This window comes from Trifolium pratense, linkage group LG6, assembly GCF_020283565.1.
Source record: "Trifolium pratense cultivar HEN17-A07 linkage group LG6, ARS_RC_1.1, whole genome shotgun sequence".
In the NCBI taxonomy this organism is placed as follows: domain Eukaryota; kingdom Viridiplantae; phylum Streptophyta; class Magnoliopsida; order Fabales; family Fabaceae; genus Trifolium; species Trifolium pratense.
In genome coordinates this window covers 17,300,669-17,320,962 of record NC_060064.1, presented here as the reverse complement: position 1 = coordinate 17,320,962, position 20,294 = coordinate 17,300,669, and the positions used below count along the sequence as shown (strand labels likewise).

The following is a 20,294-nucleotide window of genomic DNA, read 5'->3' as shown; positions in this document are numbered from 1 at the left end:
TACTGTTTTTGTGGGCACACAATCGAGTTTGCTCTATAAATAAAATGCAACTTCATCTGCATCTGGCACATGCACTCGTCACTTGTTTATCTTGAAATTATCATGAACTAGTGTTGGTAAATAGGAAACAATATCAAGAAGGGAAGAAAAAAAATGAATTTCATTATCTTGATGAATGTTCATGTTTTTACAATTTTGGCAATGCCATTAGGCCACAAATAAATCTCAGTTTTCTACAACAGCCGATCAAAATAAGAACCCTTGAGGAATTTGCTGGCCATCATGAATTGCATCAAGTACAAGTGACCTACTGTGTTCTGGTTGTTTCTTGAACCGAAACATTGTCTATCTTTTGACAATGATAAATTCAAGCCAGGAATGCTCAGGTCTTTGCAGAAGATACAGCAATCTTCAGGCTAGCAGAATTTAAATTTCTTCTAATAACAATCTTCAGGCTAGCAGAATTTAAATTTCTTCTAATAACAATCTTCAAATATCCAGACTTTACTGCAACCTGCAAAAAATGTTTTGAAAGATCGTGATAATAGGCATATTATTGGCCAATCCATAAGCAACATGCTTGAGGAATTCTGTCTGGTCTTTAGGAATTAGGGGTAACGATGAATGCTAACTTTACACTCATTGCAATGCACAAATAAGTATAGGATATTAGGATTATATTTAGCTCATTTATCATCATTATTAATATTGCAATATAACATGGGGAACTAACCTGTTTATCATGGCTCATGTGTGCATGTGATGATCTAGTGTGTAAGCACGAATATCAGAAGGACTTGTACCAGGCCTAACAACAAATATCAAGACAAAACCAAATAACATGAGCAGGAATAAAAGTCTAGGTAGCAAAGTATCAGAAATATTCAATGAAACTACTAACATACAGGATTTTGTTCACAAGAAAACACATTGATTTCATCAGTTTGCATTTGCGAAAAAATGTGAAAGCTGATAGCCGAAACATATCTAAATATAATCTATTTTTGTCTTAATTTATATAGTATGCATTTTGCTAACATTAACCAACCATAAGCCAAGTAGCCAACCAAATCAAACTAGTTGAGATGTACAATAAGCCAAGTAGCCAACCAAATCAAACTAGTTGAGATGTACAATATCTCATTAACCAGGCTAATAGATTTAAGTCCTAAATGAATGTATATTGATTTTTTTGTTTCCAAAACATAAATACTCCTTCTCTTCAACCCTTTTAATTAATACACTTCAAAGGTGTGCAATGTTTCTTATATTATGACCTAAAACATTTCTAATTGCCTCTTATAAACAAGGACCAGAGGGCATAGTTTCTTCTCTCAAACCGAACCATATATAAAATCAAGGGAAAATATCATGTATTTAGGAAGAAAAAAACCTTTTCTTAATGGTTCCATAATGAAATTTGGGCTTGCCGGCCTTGATATCCTCAACATACTGTGGCCATGAGAAACAATATGAAACACAATATGAGTAGGAAACATGAAAAATAAAATTAAAAACAAAGTTCATATATCTGAAACTTACCAAACTCAAGGTAACCACCATTGATGAAAAGGATAGAGAATTAAAAGGTATATCATCAAGTGAAAAAAGTTGGCATTCTGATGATTCTGGACCGGGTGAAAAATGGGGCTTCTTCAGCTTTGCTAAGAATATCATGTAAGTCTGCCACAAACATGTAACAATCAAGGTAAAAAATCTAGTCAAGAGAATCAACAAAAAGAAAATAAATCAAAGTTTCTTCCCCAGTCCTCACTTGTCCAATTAAAGGAATGTCCAATTGAGCAAAGGGAGAAATTACTTCTACATCTGCATTTGCTTCCTCCCTTGTTTCCCTTACGGCACCTTCCAGAGCTGACTCTCCAATTTCCAAATAACCAGCGGGAAGCGTCCTTGTTGATACCAAAATATGAAATTAACATAGCTCACTGATGAAAAGAGATGCAATATTCATCATTATGATAAATTTATTAGCATTTAGATTATAATAGTTCCAGGAAAGGAACTTAATCTGTACATAACCAGATACAATGAGAATAAGCAGTTTAATAAAATATTGATTCATACCAAAGACCATGAGATGGTTGAATATTCCTCTTGCAAAGGAGGACCTTATTATCATGTTCAATGAGGCAACCAACTACCTACTTTGCCAGCCAAAATCATGCCATGTTCAGAACAAAGAAGTTAGTCATATAGTCTAGTACAAAATGAATGAAAAATAAATAAGTGTTGTGACAAACAGTATACAACTACCACAGTTATTTTCCTAACAAGTCAGAGAATACATCCCAAAACATATGATACTCCTCTAGATCCTTATTTGTTTTGCATTATCAGTAAGTGTTTATGAAAAGGATTACTTCAGAGAACAAGAGTGATCGGCAGACCAAGTTAAAGCATGTTATATGCAGATACCTAACCCCCAACATCCATTTCAGTATCAACTATCAAATTCATGCTCACGCTCTAATTTTGTTTTTTATTAAAAAAATCCTAAAGGTGAAGCAATGAACACTGAGAAGAAAAGAAATCAAAGATCACGCTTCCTTTTCTCAAAGGGTCCAACCCTTCCCTGAACCTTTGACATGATGGCAACTTTGCAATACAGGTCAGGTTGCTACTTCCTTTTCTCAATATCGACTTCCAATACATTTTTAAACTCCAACAAATGGAATAAAATTTAATATAACAAGCAACACTTGTGTCTAAAATAATTTTCTATATGTTTTATTGTAGTATACCACAATGCAACGAAAAACATTTAGATCTTGGGTTGAAATTTAGGTTATCCACATGGCTCTTCAACTATTTAGCTACTTCAAGCAGGAGCCGCAAACTCCTTGAGAAAATTTTAATTGCAAATAATTTCTTTTTTTTCATAAAAGAAAAAATATTACTTGTATAAGGGAAAAAAACATTGAGAATAACCAAAATCAATTTCATGTTGCAGCAATGTGTAATAAGATTTTGGCATGGCAACCGATGATCTTGCAAGTATGGAATAAAATAGGCTGGACAGCCCACCAACACCAAGTGCCTATGGTCTAATCTATATCAGTCTATCCGACATCATCTAGATCATACTTATTTACACTACATAAGCTAGGTTTAGACTTGCTTATTTAAAAGCCCGTTTAGCTAAAATAGCCATAATTTTAGGTCATATAAATAAAAAGTATTTTGAGCCTAATAAAATTGTGCTAAAATCTTTTCTTTTTTTTACCTATTTAAAGATTTACGCATATTAGCCTACATTTAGTGTTGCACCTATAAGCTATTTCAAAAAGGTCAGATTAGTATGTCTTAAGAAAGGCTCACATGAAGCAAACTGGCGAGACTCATATTTATCTTTGCATTGGTGGCGGCATAAGGTGAAATTGGGTTGAAATAGAATTGAATAACATCCACTTTTCAAAATCTAACTAGTCTATTCCATTTCACTTGATTCTACCCTATACCACCAATCCAAACATACCCTTAAGTTTGGAAACAGACCGACTCAGGTCATAGATTGTTTGATTCAACCTATGCTTATTTCTACTCTAAAAGCACAAAACACACATATCTAAAACTCCAGAAGTTTAAACAGCAATACAGTTTCCTAAACCAATTCGGGCACATTCATTCAAGCAAATTACTAGTACTATTGAAGAATACAAAAAAAAAACATCAACTAAATTGACACAAACACTAAATTGAATCAACAAGAACCTACAAAAAAAACAATTTTTAGGAAGTTACCATTTTGGGATTCTGATAAGCAATTCTCCCACAAAGTGTACATATAGCTCTCAACTTTTCTTCTCCATCAGGTATATCATGTTTAGTCGAACCACCACACCATTGACAGAATTTGATACTTCGAACATTCCCCTACATTACCAATTATCAATATCATCAATCAATTATTAACTGTATAAAACACAAGATTACAGTAATTGAGAACTTACAGAAGATTGAAGCGATGAGGAAGCACGAAACGGTGCGAATCGAGTGGTGCGAAGAGTGGGAAGGAGTTTGAGAGAAGGGTTAGGATTAGGGTTAGGGTTAGGGTATGAGATTGGGGAAAGTGATGAGAATGAAAGAGAAGTTGCTATTGGTTTTAGATTCCAACGTTGGCTGCTAACAAATCCGCATAGCTGAAGTTGGATACCTTTGACCATCATTCTTCTTCTTCTTTGCTGCTCTCTGATTGGAATTCCTTTTCTAATAAGTGGGAAATGTTCTAGTAGTACCAAATAAATCCACTTATTTTATTCTAATTTAACTTTTTACTTTGGAATAATTCACTTATGGCAAATTTAAACTTCGGTCTCTACATATAAAATGTGAAGGCCCGTTTAGTGCACAGGATAGGATAGTGACAGGATAGGATATACAACAGGATAGTGATAGGATAGCATATCAGCAGGATAACAGTTATCCCCAGTTATCCTATCATGTGTTTGGTGCACACAGAATAACAAACATGATAACTATTATATCATATTTTTAATACATATTTGTTCATACCAATATGATAAAATACATAACATATTTAAATGACAAAATTACCCTCGTAAAACAATTGTTATTTGTTAAAAATTATATTGTAATACTTTGAATTTTATAAATAAAAATATAAATAAGTAATTGTACAAAAAGAAAAAGTAATCAAATAACTTTAAATTTTAAATACAAATCATGAGAAAATAAACAAATTAAGTTTTTTATATGAATCATGATCAAATAAATAACTCAATTATACATGTTAGATAAGCTAAATAAATATATGATATATGTAAATAATAAAACTACCATTGCAAAAGAATTATATTTAAGTTGTTATTAAATTTAAATTAATATTCTTATTTTGTAATTTTTTAATAATTATTTTAATTTAAAATATTGTAATTTTAGGAGAATTTTGATTTTTTAGATTATATAAATTACAAAATTACCCTTGTGAGAAAATCACATATATATTTAAAAATTAATTATTTTATTATTAATTTACTATCAAATTATTTTATTAATTTTCAATTTTTTATTTTAAACTATATTTTATAGAATAAATCAACGATTTTTTTTTCTTATCATATCCTGCTGGTAACCCAGCTCAAATTCAGGATAAGGATTTTAACTAGAGAAACAGGATAGGATAAACTTCATGATTAACTTATCATATCCTGTTGTGTCACCAAATACTAGATTGAGACAGGATATGATATAGTTATCCTATCCTGTCTCTTATCTTGTGCACCAAACGGGCCATGAAACTCTTGCATAATAAATAGTTTAAGTATCACATTCGTTCTTGTATTGTAGGTGTTTTTTGATTTTAGTCCATGTATTGTTTTTTATTTTAAAACATCAATAAATGTGTAAATCTTGTTGATTTTCGTCCCTAACGACTGCGTTTGTAGCTAATTGGTAATTAGTTACCGAACGCAGTCATTTTCTTGCCTCATTACAGGTCAATGATGCTAACTGAGACAATGTTTCTTTCAAGCAAAATTATATTCCCTCCAGTCCTTTTTATAAGGAACATTTTGGAGAAAAAAAATTGGTCGAAACTTTGACCAATTTTCAAATGTTTTAAATGTTCAATTTCACTTATGCCCTTATTTATTATGATAGAGAATTTAAATAAGGGTATATATATACATGGAATAAATTTAAATTTATAAGAGTATTAAATGAAAATAACAATGTTAAATGTGCTTCATTGGTCTGTGTGATTTTTTCAAAGTGTTCCTTATAAAAAGGACCTGGGGGAATATTTCTTAAGCTAGTGAATTTAATTTAGTGGTGAGAAATTTTGATACTATACAAAAGGTTTTAGGTCATTCTTCATTTACTTCATTATAAACTAAAAAAACTATGTTCCTAAGCAAAATTATGTTTCTTAAGCTACTAAATTTAATTTAGTGGTGAGAAATTTTGATACCATACAAAAGGTTTTAGTTAGTTGTTCATTTACTTCAATATAAACTAAAAAAAAAAAAGCTATGTTCCTATATAGGGATGAGAAAATATACATATTCTCATCAAAGCCAGGAATTTCAACTCGTGTTGGATCAACAGTGAGATACGACATAGATCACTAGTAAATACACAAATTATACCTATTAATAAAATGTTAAAATAGCAACAAAACTCTAAGAAAAATGTAAATTTCTTCACCAAGTTTACTGTCTCTAATTTATGCTGTTATTTTAACTTTTTCTAGTGGCATGAAGTATATACACAATCACGTTTGATAATGGACTGTAAAGAATCATGAAGATTCCATAGTTAATGGCTCAAATAAAGACCAATCAAACAAACCATTGGAAATCAATTTGTGTGAATGCATTGCTTTAATACATGGAGTTAAACCAAATAATACTCATAAAATCACTTAATGATATTTCCTAATATCATCATTACCGTTGGACAAAGATAATAGCCATAAAACTACTTAATGGTATTTCCATGTATATATTATTGTTACCGTTGCAGCCTTGCAGGTTAGGCTCCATAGGCCTATATATTTTCATATGTAATATGTACACAAGTGAAGTACAATATAGAACACGTACAGTAGCATTTCAACAATCATTGCTACTTCGAATAATAAAATCTTTAATTCCAATACCTTTTATTTTCATTATGGTATCAGAAGAACCTAAACTCACCATTTTATCATTTCACCAATGCTCCAACTTAGTCTCAATCAAACTATCCACCACAAATTTCTTGCTATGGAAATCGCAAATCCTACCATTGATTCGAGGCCTTCACCTTGAGCATCACATCACAAGCTCTGAAAAACCGGTTGATGAAATCACTGATTCATCCGGAAAGAAATCAAACAACCCTGACAAAGAGCAATGGGTGTTCAATGATGGATTACTCACATCATGGCTCCTTAGTAATATGAAGGAAGAAACTCTTAGTTTGATTTATGGTGGAGATACAGCTTATTCAATTTGGAGTACAATCAACGATCAACTGCTGCCAAATAGTGAAGATAGTGAGGCTCAACTCAAAAATAATTTGTATGGCTTATCAAAAGGGAACTTGACCCTAGATGAGTACATAAGAAAATTCAAAGATATTTGTGACAAACTTGCAGCCATTGGAAAGCCACTCTCAGATGTGGACAAAGTATTCCAAATCTCAAAGGGACTTGGAATCAAATATAAAGAGTTCAAAATTGCAGTTCTATCAAAACCTCCATGTCCTTCATTTCATCAATTTATTATGTCTTTGCAAAATTTTGAACAGGTTTATCTTGCTGAAGAAAAGTCCTCCATTGATCATAATCAAGCTTTCTTTACCCATAGAGGAAAAGGAAGTAACATGCGTGGAGGTAGAGGCAATCATAGAGGACGTGGCTCACACAATTTTACTCAAAATCGTCCTAATAAAAGTCACAACTTTCAAGCCTCTAACTCTAGGTTTGCTCCGAGTTCAAGTACCAATTTGAAAGGACCGCCAAAGGAAGAAAACAAGGAAGCTTGCCAAATTTGTGGTAGAACAAATCACATTGCCACTAAGTGCTTTTATAGGTATGACTACAGCAATGTAGAAGAAAAGGCCCAAGAAGCATTAGCATCATTGTACTTGAATGATGATAATGATCAAGATTTCTATGTTGACTCGGGAGCAACCACCCATATGACAAACACAGGAGGTAACTTACAAAATCTTAAACCTTATTTTGGCACTGACAAAGTTTTTGTCGGAAATGGGCAAGCTTTACCTATCACCCATAAAGGTAAAATTTTTCTTAAAACCATACAAGGTAAGCTTCGTCTAAACAATACTTTGGTAGTGCCCAACCTCAAAAAGAACCTATTATCAGTGAGTCAACTTACTAATGATAATGATTGTATTTTTGAATTTAACTCTAATGGTTTTGTCATTAAGGATCAGAAACAAAATATCATAGCCGAAGGACATAAACAAGGCAACCTTTATGCACTAAAGGGGGAAACTTTTGAAGCTCTTTCCACTATTAAGGAAGCATCTCCTGAGATTTGGCACGCACGTTTAGGACATCCAAATTTTAAATTCTTGCAAACTTTAGAAAATAAGCAAGTCATCAATGTTTCAAATTGGTTAACAAAAAATACTTTATGTTCTAGTTGTCAATTTGGAAAACGTTGTAAACTTTCGTTCAATAAATCTAATTCAACTTCACATTTTCCTTTAGAAAAAATTCACAGTGACTTATGGGGACCGGCTCCCACTATTTCCTCTCAAAAGTTTCAATATTATGTAATTTTTGTTGATGATTTTACTCGATACACATGGTTATATCCTTTAAGAAATAAATCTGATTTTTATGCATGCTTTCTTAAATTTCAAGCTTTTGTTGAGAAACATTTTGACAGGAAGATCAAAATATTTCAAAGTGATGGTGGTGGTGAATTCACCTCAAATGAGTTTATGAATCATTTGGCTTATAGTGGTATTGCTCAACAGCTGTCGTGTCCTTACACACCAAAACAAAATGGTCTTGCTGAACGAAAACATCGACACATTGTTGAAACGGGGTTAACTTTACTTTTTCATGCAAATATTCCCTTAAAATTTTGGGTTGATGCTTTCTTGACTTCTGTTTATCGTATTAATCGACTACCTCTATCATCTATTGGTAAGGACACTCCATACTTTAAACTTTTTGGCAAACATCCCGATTATTCTGGGCTTAGAATTTTTGGTTGTCAATGTTTTCCATACTTAAAGACACCTGGATTGCACAAGTTTTCTAGAAAAACTGTTTCTTGTGTCTTTTTAGGATATAGCCCACTTCATAAAGGATATCGCTGTCTTGATTCACAAACTCACCGTGTTTACATTTCACGCCATGTAGTTTTTAATGAAAATTATTTTCCTTATTTACATCATACAAATTCCACACACTCACAATCTTATGATTCATCCATTACTACATTTCCTAACTCTGATGAATGGTTTTCAGGAAAAAGAGATGGTCTTGGATCTAACTGACCCCTCTTCACCTAATTCAACTCAACCACCCTTAATTGTCAATAACATAGACCCTATTACCTCTAATATTGAGGCAAACACATATTCTCCACCACCTCCTTCCACAACGGTTAACCAACCATCAGTTGATATTGAACCTCACATATCCAATAACCATGTTCATCCTATACCTACTACTAGTCGATCAACACGAGACAAACATCCTCCATCTTACCTAAAAGACTTTCATTGCCCAACCATCAAAAAACCTCCCCACTCTCATGATGCCTTGATCATCTCAACCGAAGAGCCTAAGAATTTTAAAACTGCACTTAAATACACAAATTGGAGAAGTGCTATGCATGATGAAATTGATGCCCTTCATCACAACCATACTTGGTCTCTTGTTCCTCGCCCACCTAGCGCCAATGTTGTGGGTTCGAAATGGATCTTTCGTACAAAAATGAAAGAAGACGGCACTATAGACAGGTTTAAAGCTCGACTCGTAGCCAAAGGATATACACAAATTCCTGGCCTTGATTTTGGGGAAACTTTCAGCCCAGTTGTCAAAGCTCCAACAATACGGGTTGTTCTCTCTTTAGCTTTACGTTTCAAATGGTCTCTCAAACAATTAGATGTGAAGAATGCTTTTTTAAATGGAACTCTCAACGAACGTGTCTACATGGAACAACCTCCAGGCTTTGAACATTCGCAATATCCTAATCATGTTTGCCTTCTTCATAAATCCCTTTATGGTCTCAAACAAGCACCCCGTGCTTGGTTTGAAAAATTATATACTTGTCTTGTTTCTATTGGATTTACATGTAGTAAAGCTGATTCATCACTCTTCATTTATCGTCATAACACTAACTTTATTATTTTGCTTGTCTATGTAGATGATGTTATCATTACAGGAAATAATTCAAACTTCATATCTAGTCTTACCCAACGTCTCAACAAGGACTTCGCTCTCAAAGACTTGGGACAACTACATTATTTCTTAGGTCTTGAAATTAGATATTTTTCTGGTGGTATCACAATCTCCCAAACAAAATATGCACGAGACCTTCTAGCAAAAGCAAAAATGCTCGAAGCTTCAAAAATTAGCACTCCTATTGCTCACAAAGCAATTGAACTATCTGATGATCACGAGTCTGTGGATTCTACTGAATATCGTCGTTTATGTGGATCCCTCCAGTATCTTACCTTCACAAGACCAGACATTACACATGCTGTAAATGTTGTGTGCCAACATTTTCAAAATCCAACAAAAAAGGACATGCGTGCAGTCAAACGTATTCTGCGATATATCAAAGGAACATTGACACATGGCCTTCGATATTTATCTCAAAGTTCTCTAACTCTTAATGCCTTTTGTGATGCAGATTGGGCAGGATGTCCGACTACTAGAAGAAGCACAACTGGTTATTGCATCTTTCTAGGATCGAACTGCATATCATGGGCTTCCAAGAAGCAACCCACTGTCTCTCGTTCGAGCACCGAAGCTGAATATAGGTCGTTGGCAACCACAGCTGCTGAACTAACATGGCTCCAACATCTCCTCCATGACCTCGGGATCAAACTTGAGCGACGTCCACTCCTCCTTTGTGATAACAAAAGTGCAATTCACTTGGCTCATAATCCAGTATTTCATGCTCGAACCAAACATATTGAGATTGACTATCATTTTATCCGAGAAAAAGTTACCAATGGTCATCTTCAACTTCAATACTTGCCTACAACTCAACAAATTGCAGATGTTTTCACCAAAGCATTGGGTAAAGCTCCTTTTGCCACTTTCCGATACAAGCTTGGCGTTCATCTACACTCTCTGCCAACCTTGAAGGGGGATGTAAAGAATCATGAAGATTCCATAGTTAATGGCTCAAATAAAGACCAATCAAACAAACCATTGGAAATCAATTTGTGTGAATGCATTGCTTTAATACATGGAGTTAAACCAAATAATACTCATAAAATCACTTAATGATATTTCCTAATATCATCATTACCGTTGGACAAAGATAATAGCCATAAAACTACTTAATGGTATTTCCATGTATATATTATTGTTACCGTTGCAGCCTTGCAGGTTAGGCTCCATAGGCCTATATATTTTCATATGTAATATGTACACAAGTGAAGTACAATATAGAACACGTACAGTAGCATTTCAACAATCATTGCTACTTTGAATAATAAAATCTTTAATTCCAATACCTTTTATTTTCATTAATATGACAATTTTAAGTAACATTTTAAGGCAATAAGATTATTTAACAAAATATTATTTTTATTTTAGGTTCTGATTTTAAATTTCTGCAAAATTATAAGTTCGGATGGTTTAACATGAGAATTAAGTTGTTCTCGAAGGATTCTACCGAAGTGATCACATCCTATTTAAGTGATTTAATTCTTGCACATATACACACAAAATTTATTTTAATTCATGGTATTAATATACTATTTAAATTTAAAACATAATCAAAATTTATCGGACATGGGACTAATCAAAGTAGACCACCACTAATTAGAGTGCACACTCTAACGAAGAATAAAATCTACTCTTTAAATATTCCCCTCGTCAATTAGAGTGTGAACACTGTTCTCAGACTACAAAGAGAGTGTTTCGCCGTAATGGTTACACAAATTTAGTTTGTTTCTCTGACTCCTTGCAAGCTGTTAGTTTGATCAAGAATGGTGTTTCGCCTATCATACTTATGCAAATGAGATTCACAAAATTCGGCAACTCATAGGTAGGGATTGGAATGTGCTGATTTCTTGGCCAAGTTAGGAGTTTCGTCGAAGTCTTCTCTTGTGATATTAGAAGCTCCACCTTCTGACATGTCTAGATTACTCATTGCTGATGCTGGGGGCATAATATTTGTTAGGGGCCAGTCCCTCTTTTTGTTTTGTTTTCTTTCTCTCTTGTAACAAAAAAAAAAAGACTACAAAGAGAGTGTGGCAAAGATGTGACCATTAATGAGGCACCCTAAAAATGCAGTCACCTCCCACATAAATTTTTCTTTTCAAAAAAAAAAAATGTTCGCATCCTAGGAAGCGAACAACTTTTATTCGTTCGCTATGTGGAATGCGAACGCACCTCATATATATATATATATATATATATATAGCGAACATCGTTTGATTCGTGTTTTTGAAAGGTTTTTTTTTTCTTTTTTTGCGAATGGCAGAGGAAAATTGTAGAAAATTTTACAATAAACAATTTTATTACATAAAAAAGTGATGATTACAATGTAAACATTAGACAAAAAATTACAGCAAAATAATTCTCAACAGACACAAAAATTATATCAAAATTAAATAAAAAGGACCGGCCCAAAAAAGATGAGGCAGCATCCTCCACCTACTCCTCAACCTCCTCCACCTCCTGTTCAGCATCCTGCTCCTCCAGGCAACCACTTAGCTGGTTTGATCCAAAAAGTTTAGCAGGATACGACAATCCCATTTGTGTTTGGGAAAAACCCACTTCTCTGGACATACTTTTATGTCAGTCCTACAAGTCTATGCTTCTCTACAAGCCTCAAACATCCAGCCATATAATTCCTCAAGTATGAGTGGAATGGTGAAAACTTTTGGGAGATAAACCCTCTTAAAAAATATGTCTACAACAAGGTCTGAAACAACTATTTAGTTTATGATTATTATACATGTCAAGCAGTAATAAAATTTTGAGTGTCAATGTTTATCTTTAAACTAACTCTACTTGGAGTATTGTGTATATACAATAAATGACACACAAAAATTGTCAAATACTCCTACTACTTAAATTTAGGCAAAATTACACTACATATCTTTTATCTTATTTTTTTTTAACACTTTGGTCGTTATATTTTTTTGTAACAATTTGGTCTTTTATCTTCTTTTTTTGTAACACTTTGGTCCTTATCTTATTTATTTATAAAAAATAAAGGACCAAAGTGTTACAAATAAAAAAAGATAAAGGATCAAACTGTTACAAAAAAAAGAACTAAAGTGTTACAAATAAAAAAAATAAAGGACTAAAGTGTTATAAAAAAAAATAAATGACCAAAATGTTACAAAAAAAAAAAGATAAATGACCTATAGTGTAATTTTGCCTGAAATTTATTATCTTCTATAGTTTTTTTTTTTTAATATATGGTTCCTTAAATATCGTGTTCTTGATGTGTTTTGGCTAATATGCACAATTAAACCATGAATAACTCTATTTATACAAAGAAATCTAAAACTTCTAAATCTATAGGACCGTACTTCATCTTTTAGGCTCTCTTTAGATAAGATGCTTCTCAACTTCAAAGTTTCTACTAAAAGTTGTATTCATCACTTTAAGTTTAAACCATAGCATGTGATCGTGTTTTCTTCATCAATTAAAACTTCTATGAACATATTGTTGCCATTGAGATTACTCTTGCATTTAAAATCAAACAAAACAAACATAGAATTTTTTTTTTAAATGGCCAAAATTAATAATTATTACTAATTGTTAGTGTTAGTATTATTCAAAATCTCCTAAACTTGAACTTTGAACTTTTACTTCTTAACTCATTTTACATAAATAGAAAATATTATATTTAACCATTTTCAATCCTACCCAACAACAAAAATTATTCCACTTTTGATCTATATTATTTATTATTTCTTTTCCTTAACTTTTTTTTTTGGACAGATCTTTAACTTATTCTTTCTCACATCTCTCTCTTGCGAATCAAAAGAGAATTCAAGATGATTATATGTACGTGCAAACTTATAATGAAATGTGCATAACTATCCAAGTTGAGAAGATTATTACATCAGGAGTACGATTTTCTCAATTTCTTAAAAATAATAGTTTTATTTAATTAGAAAAAAGAAAGACACAAATATAGTATTTAAAATCTCTTTGTATTATTCCTATGCACTCACCTTTCTTCTCCTTTTCTTCATAGCCGCCACCTCCACCTTAACCTAGTTTTTTTTTTCTTGATCTACCAAGGAGGAGTGGTTTTAGGGTCAATTTTTGACCCAAAATCACCTCTCATAATTGTTTTTCCTTTTCTTTTTATTTAAATAAGTGATCTTCACATTGATCAAGTTTTTCTTTTGTGTTTTCTTTTTTGTGATTTCACCGTCTGAGTGCGGCGTTGTGTTGTTCGTCGTCTTGTGCGACGTTTTTGTTGTCCCGTATTGTTGCGGTGTTCATTTGATTTCTATTGAAAAGATCGGCTTCAGTCAATTACAGATTCAACCAATGATTTGGGCTTCAACGCTGCAGATCCGGAGACATGGATACTTCGGTGACTTTAACTTTATCATATTATTTGTTGTAGGCATTTTGCCGTTATATGCTATTAACTCGGATGCTGTGAGTTTTGTTCGCAGTCTCGCAGATTCATCCTTTATGTTTTTAGCGATGTTGATTTCGTGGTTGTATTTGATGTAATCTATCAATTTGAATGAATGAATATCATTTTGTTATTGTCAAAAAAAAAATCTCTTTGTATTTTTTTTTTAAGTAGTCTAGTGGCTAGAAAATTTAGCTTAAATGTAAATAAGTAGAGTGTTAAGGGTTCAAATCCGGCTCGTATACATATATTGCGATGTTCCTGACAACAGAGCTAAACTTACGAGACTCTTTGTATATTTTTTTTCTCTTAAATTTTTTTTCCCTTAAAATTGAAACTATCAATATTTTTAAAAAAAATAGAAAGAATCATAAGATATTTTATTACCATGTTAGTACATGTTTAAAACAAATGGAGGGTGGTCAACAGGGGACAAAGATTATGTCCCAAATGTGACACCATGTTGTATGCTAGGTTGGCAGTTACCCGTTGCACGTCTTTAAGACATGGCAATGAAAACGCTCATCAACCGTTGGATCTGATAGAAAATCTGAAGAGTCAACAAAAGAATCCAATCGTAGGGACAACAAGGAATGTGGAGAAGAATAAGTATTCTATTTCTACCACAGCAAACAAAACACCCCAACATGTTTCTTTCGACAGTTGGAAACTGAATGCTGAGTTGGTTAATGGCACGCACTATCACTTTGTGCACCGTCCCATGTATGATTACTTCCACTCATACCCCATTTGCCAACAAAAAGTTTGAGTGAAAATTACACACCTCAAAATTAAGAAAAGTTGCTGCTTCTCTCAAATAACTAGCCTCGTAACTTTTTTGGTGGGGTCTTTTTCCTTTTTCCTAAGTTGTCCATCACTTTTCAGTAGATCTAGTTCAATTACAACACAATATTATGTTGATGTTGATATTGTCCTTGCACAAAATAGTTAGCAAACGATCAATATATTGAACTTAAGTGATTAATAAGTTTCACTATAAAAAATATAGTGAATAATTCAACTGATTTGAGCCAAACGTAAATAAACTTAAGGTTAAGGGTTCAAATTCTTGTGAGGTAAAAAAAAACTAACACTAAAACATCTAATAATCAAAGAGTTAAAAGAAAAAAAACTAACATACAAGTTGTTGTACGTATGTTATGTGACATTGAAGTAAGAAAACTTTGAAGTAGAAGGACAAATAAACTTATCAAGGGCATGTCTTAATTTTAACATCATTAATAAAAAATTTGAGATATACTAGTTATGTTTTTGAAAGATTAAAATACACATTGATTTCGATTTTGAATGAATGAATATTGTTGCTTTTGAGTCAAAAAAAAAAAAAAATACATATTGATTTTAAATAAAAAGAAAAAAGATTGGCATTCAATAATTCACATAAAAAGGGTAACTACCTATTATAAAAAGGCGGATTCTAGCGTGAGGGAGTCATCCATATCTCTCACCCATGAGAGACTGAAATTCAACCACTAGATGCATTAAATGGCTGTGATGCTCTATCTGGAGAGAGAAAAATTCCTGCAGCTATAGCAGGTGAATATGGCTCACACTGCATTTTGTGTTACATTTTAACATTTCTTTCTTTTCTTCCTTCTTATCCAACTATTATCATTTTAATTTTTATACATTCAGCATTTTTTACAAAATATGTTCATTCATGCTAATTAATATACTAAAATTATATTTATCATTATTTAAAGAATTTAATTTATATGTACTGTCAGTCTAAAGTTATTTTACATATGCGTTCAATAATATACCGACACATCACGTATGATAATTAAAAACACATGATGTGTCACATTCATTAAATGATGTGACAACACATCATTGGATGTATGTGTAAAAAATCTTTACACCGAAAATGTACAACAATTAAACTCTTATTTAAAATTACAAATGAAACCATCTTTATTTTTACTAAAATTGAATACCCATTTTTTTGTATTTTGACTCAATTGAAAAAGTTAACAAAATCATCTTCCAAATTATTATCAAATCTAAAAGGGTATCAAAATCATTTTCCAGAAAAATCATCATCAAAGCGTGAGAGAGAAAGAGAGGGTATTCAATCAACATCTAAAAGTTGGAGTATATAGATTCCTTCCATTTCTATTCAATAATTTTCCGGATCCCCTATGGAAATAGATTCCTTCCATTTCTTCATTTCATTACTAATTAAAAAGCTTTGGAGTATATATAGAATATGACTTCACTTAATATCGCATTAGGTAAAAGCGTGAGAGAGAAGTGTATTCAATCAACATGTAAAACCCAGATCTGAAAAGAAAAATCTAAATCAACAACAATAACAATAACCCCCAAGAACAATCATTCATATAAGCAACGAAATGGATCTGAAGCAGTAGCTGTATTTGTTGTTATCCTTCTTCTAAGTTTAAGTTTTAAGGTAGAAGGTAGAAGAAGACATATTTTCCATGTAGAGAGTGATGGAAGTTGATGAAGTTATTGGTGGTAGTCATGAAGATGATGAATAAATTGTTTAAAATTTCTGTTTTTAATTTTTTTTTTCTTTTAGAAAATGAATATATAATTAAATAAGAAAAATGTTAAACGGTATTTCGACTGGTTAAAAAAACAAATATAATAATATGAGATTGAAATTTGTGCAGTTAATTTTTCAAAAATCGAAAAAGTGTTATTTTCAATTAAATAATCTATATGGCACTAAATAAATAACGAAAAAATGAAAGAAAAGTTATGTATGTTTGCCATGTCATTAAAGATGTCCAAGTTGTCCAACAAAAGAGGAAAAACAAAGATCACAAATTTTTATTTACCGTGGATAAAACAAAACTGGTCTACTTTACGATGGATAAAAATGATTTATCTTAATAACAATTAAAACCGAAATCTAGTTTTAATAAAAAGGTCATTAACTTTGACTGAATCTACCAATTTTGATTGGAGATTTTAAATTTAATAAATCTGACCGTTCAATATGACCTAATTAGACTGACAAACAAATGAGAAAAATAATTTTGATGATCAGACTCCGAATGGATAGACAGATTGTAATAACAGACTCGTCAAAAACCTAGTTTTGTTGAAAGTGTCATGAAGGTTGAATAAAACTATCGATTTTGATTGGAAATTTTGAATTCAATCAATTCAACCGTTGAATATCACCCAATTTGACTGACAAAAAATGAGGAAAAAAAAATTGATGATCGTATTCAAAATGGATAGACATATTGTAATAACAGACTCATCAGGAAACTAGCTTTGATGAAAGTGTCATGAAGTTTGAATGAAATTATCGATTTTGACTAAAATTTTTGAATTTAATCAATCCGACCGATGAATATCATTCAATTGAAATGACAAATGAATGAGAAAAAGAATTTTGATGATCTTACTTCAAATGGATTGACAAATTGTAATAAAAGACTCACCAGAAACCTAGTTTTGATGAAAGAGTCTTGAAGTTTACCTAAAACTACCGATTTTAACTAGAGATTTTGAATTTAATCAATCCGACCTTTCAATATCACATAATTAGACTGACAAACGAACGAGGAAAAAAATTGATCATCGGATACTTTTCTTCTCAAATCTGATACTTTTCTTCGTAGATTCGGATTTATTATTGATCTTTTGATGTTGTTTAGAGTGAGAAGAATGTTTGGAGAAATATTGAGTTTGATATTTTTGGGTCTTGCTTGATTTATCTACGTGGTTTATGGTTTGATTTTTGAGATTTTAGGGTCATGGGTATGAGTTTGTTAGGATTATGAGTTTTTTAGGTTTATTAAAAAAGAATTTAAAAAATAAATATTAGCTTTTTCTTAATTAAAAAAAATGAGATAATGGTTTATATTGAGCGAGTTATAAAAGATAAAAGACCTATATAAAAAAAATTAAGATAAATGACTAAAGTATTACATATAAATATGATAAATGACCTATATATTATAAATAAAAGATCAAAATGTTACAAATAAATAAAAGGGTTAAATACGTTTTCAATCCCTACATTTTTCACTATAGTCAAAAATAGTCAATACATTTTTTTTATGGTGAAAATAGTCACTATAGTTCCCGTTGTTAAAATTTTAACTGAATGCTGACTTGACATCTATTTTTATTAAAAATGTAGGAATATTCTTGAATATAGAGTTAAATGTAGGAAATAAAAATGTATTTATCCCTTTATTTTTTTTTAATAAAAATAGGTGTCAAGTCAGCATTCTATTAAAATTTTAACAGTGATGACTAAAATTAGTAACGAAAAAAATTGTAGGATTTTTTTCACCATTAAAAAATGTATGACTATTCTTGACTATAGCGTAAAATGTAGGGATTAAAAATATATTTAACTTTAAATAAAATAAAGGACCTCTGGTATATTTTTGCCTTAAAACTGAAAACTAATAATACAATTGATGGTTTCATTTGTAATTTTAAATAATAGTAATTTTTTTTTGGTCAAATGGTAAATATTATTTTAGTATATTAATTAACATGAATGAACATATTTTGTAAAAAATGCTGAATGTATAAAAAATAAAATGATGATGGAAATAATGATGGTAGATAAGAACGAAAGAAAAAACAATGATAGTAAAGATGCAAGATTGAATAATGATTGTAATTGGATGTAGTGTGAGCCATATTCACCTGCTATAGCTGCAGGAATTTTTCTCTCTCCAGATAGAGTATCACAGCCATTTAATGCATCTAGTGGTTGAATTTCAGTCTCTCATAGGTGAGAGATATGGATGACTCCCTCACGCTAGAATCCGCCTTATAAAAAGGGGCTACATATGAATTATTAAGAGTACCAATCAGGAAATAAAGAAGGAAAAGGTTGTTTATTATAAAAGTGTAACTTTTTGAAATTTTTGGTACTTTAATAAATATTGTAATTTCTGTGTTAAAAAACATATAATGTAATTTCTATTGATTTTTTTGTTTGTTTGTAATTTCTAATAATAACAATGATGAGTAGTGTGCTAGTTAGTAATACTAACATTGTTCACGTCTGAAAACATAAATCAACCTTAAGAAAGTTGATGGTGATTGGTGAAGGATGTTCTATGATGGCGGTAGATGTCATCTGCAGTGATAATTAGTCGAGTGGAAGCTTACACAAGATATTTTGATGTCATAGTCAATTTTAGTTTGACATATAATAAAAGTTTAAGAAGATGAGAGATATATCTGATTAGGGTAAACTATGCTCTTTGTATAGGAAGTGTGATAAGTTCCATTGCACTTTTGAGGCTTAAAACAAAAGAGTTACATATTCATTCGATTCTATGTTACATATTCATTCGATCTGTCCAACATTTTTTTTAAGAAGTTAACTTACAGTAACTCATTCAAATTGACACCAGAGAAAATTGAATTTGAGATCTTAAGGAAGATCATACTCACAGGTCCCAAGTCAATATCATTAGACCAACCCAATGGATGATCTGTCCAACATCTTAAATATGAAGGATTGTGTCGCTTTGAGTCTTAAAGCAAAAGGGTTACAAATTCATTCGATCTATCCAACATCCTAAATATAGTTGACCCATCGATCTATTTATACACATCGAACTATGTTCACGTAGTATCAACTCGATTTTATAGACTAAAATATTTGATGCCGAACAATAAGACTAAAAGTGGTGAGATTCAAATTAATATAAGAGTTAGAATGTTTGCAATATATTTAAACATTTCAAGTAAATAATTATGTGTTCGATCATTGACACTTGTGTATTAAAAAATTCAATTGACACAAAAAAAAAACCTTACCTTATATGTCATGCAAATTTCCGGTAAAATTTAACCACCGCTAAATAACTGTAGAAACTCACAATTAGTAGGTAACAAAAGTACTCCCTCCGGTCACTATCATAAGGAAAAAAAAAAAAATCAGATGTATTTGGCCATCAGTTTTTTTGGTTTATAACCCTCTGATTCTCTGGCCATCAGTTTATCAATGAAGCT

At 31.6% G+C, this 20,294-nt stretch overlaps 1 protein-coding gene across 1 annotated transcript; it reads right to left on the bottom strand.

Moving 5' to 3' along the window:
* Positions 1-141: 141 nt before the first annotated feature.
* On the bottom strand, positions 142-4,233 carry LOC123892625 (nudix hydrolase 23, chloroplastic). Its single transcript, XM_045942472.1, has 9 exons — positions 3,972-4,233; positions 3,763-3,894; positions 2,086-2,162; positions 1,775-1,910; positions 1,543-1,683; positions 1,394-1,452; positions 734-808; positions 488-514; positions 142-448 (listed from the first exon to the last, which is right to left on the bottom strand). The coding sequence occupies exons 1-7, from the start codon at positions 4,185-4,187 to the stop codon at positions 748-750; spliced, it is 822 nt and encodes a 273-aa protein (XP_045798428.1). The 5' UTR covers positions 4,188-4,233; the 3' UTR covers positions 142-448; positions 488-514; positions 734-747.
* Between the last annotated feature and the right edge of the window lie 16,061 nt (positions 4,234-20,294).

What these genes read in the sequence shown, in the direction of transcription:
- LOC123892625 (XM_045942472.1), bottom strand. Translation starts at nt 4,187, where the DNA reads ATGATGGTCAAAGGTATCCAACTTCAGCTATGCGGATTTGTTAGCAGC. An exon ending in CAACCATCTCATGGTCTTTG is followed by an intron (nt 1,911 to 2,085) that starts GTATGAATCAAT and finishes GGTATCAACAAG; the next exon opens with GACGCTTCCCGCTGGTTATT. An exon ending in TGGTGGTTACCTTGAGTTTG is followed by an intron (nt 1,453 to 1,542) that starts GTAAGTTTCAGA and finishes TCATGGCCACAG; the next exon opens with TATGTTGAGGATATCAAGGC.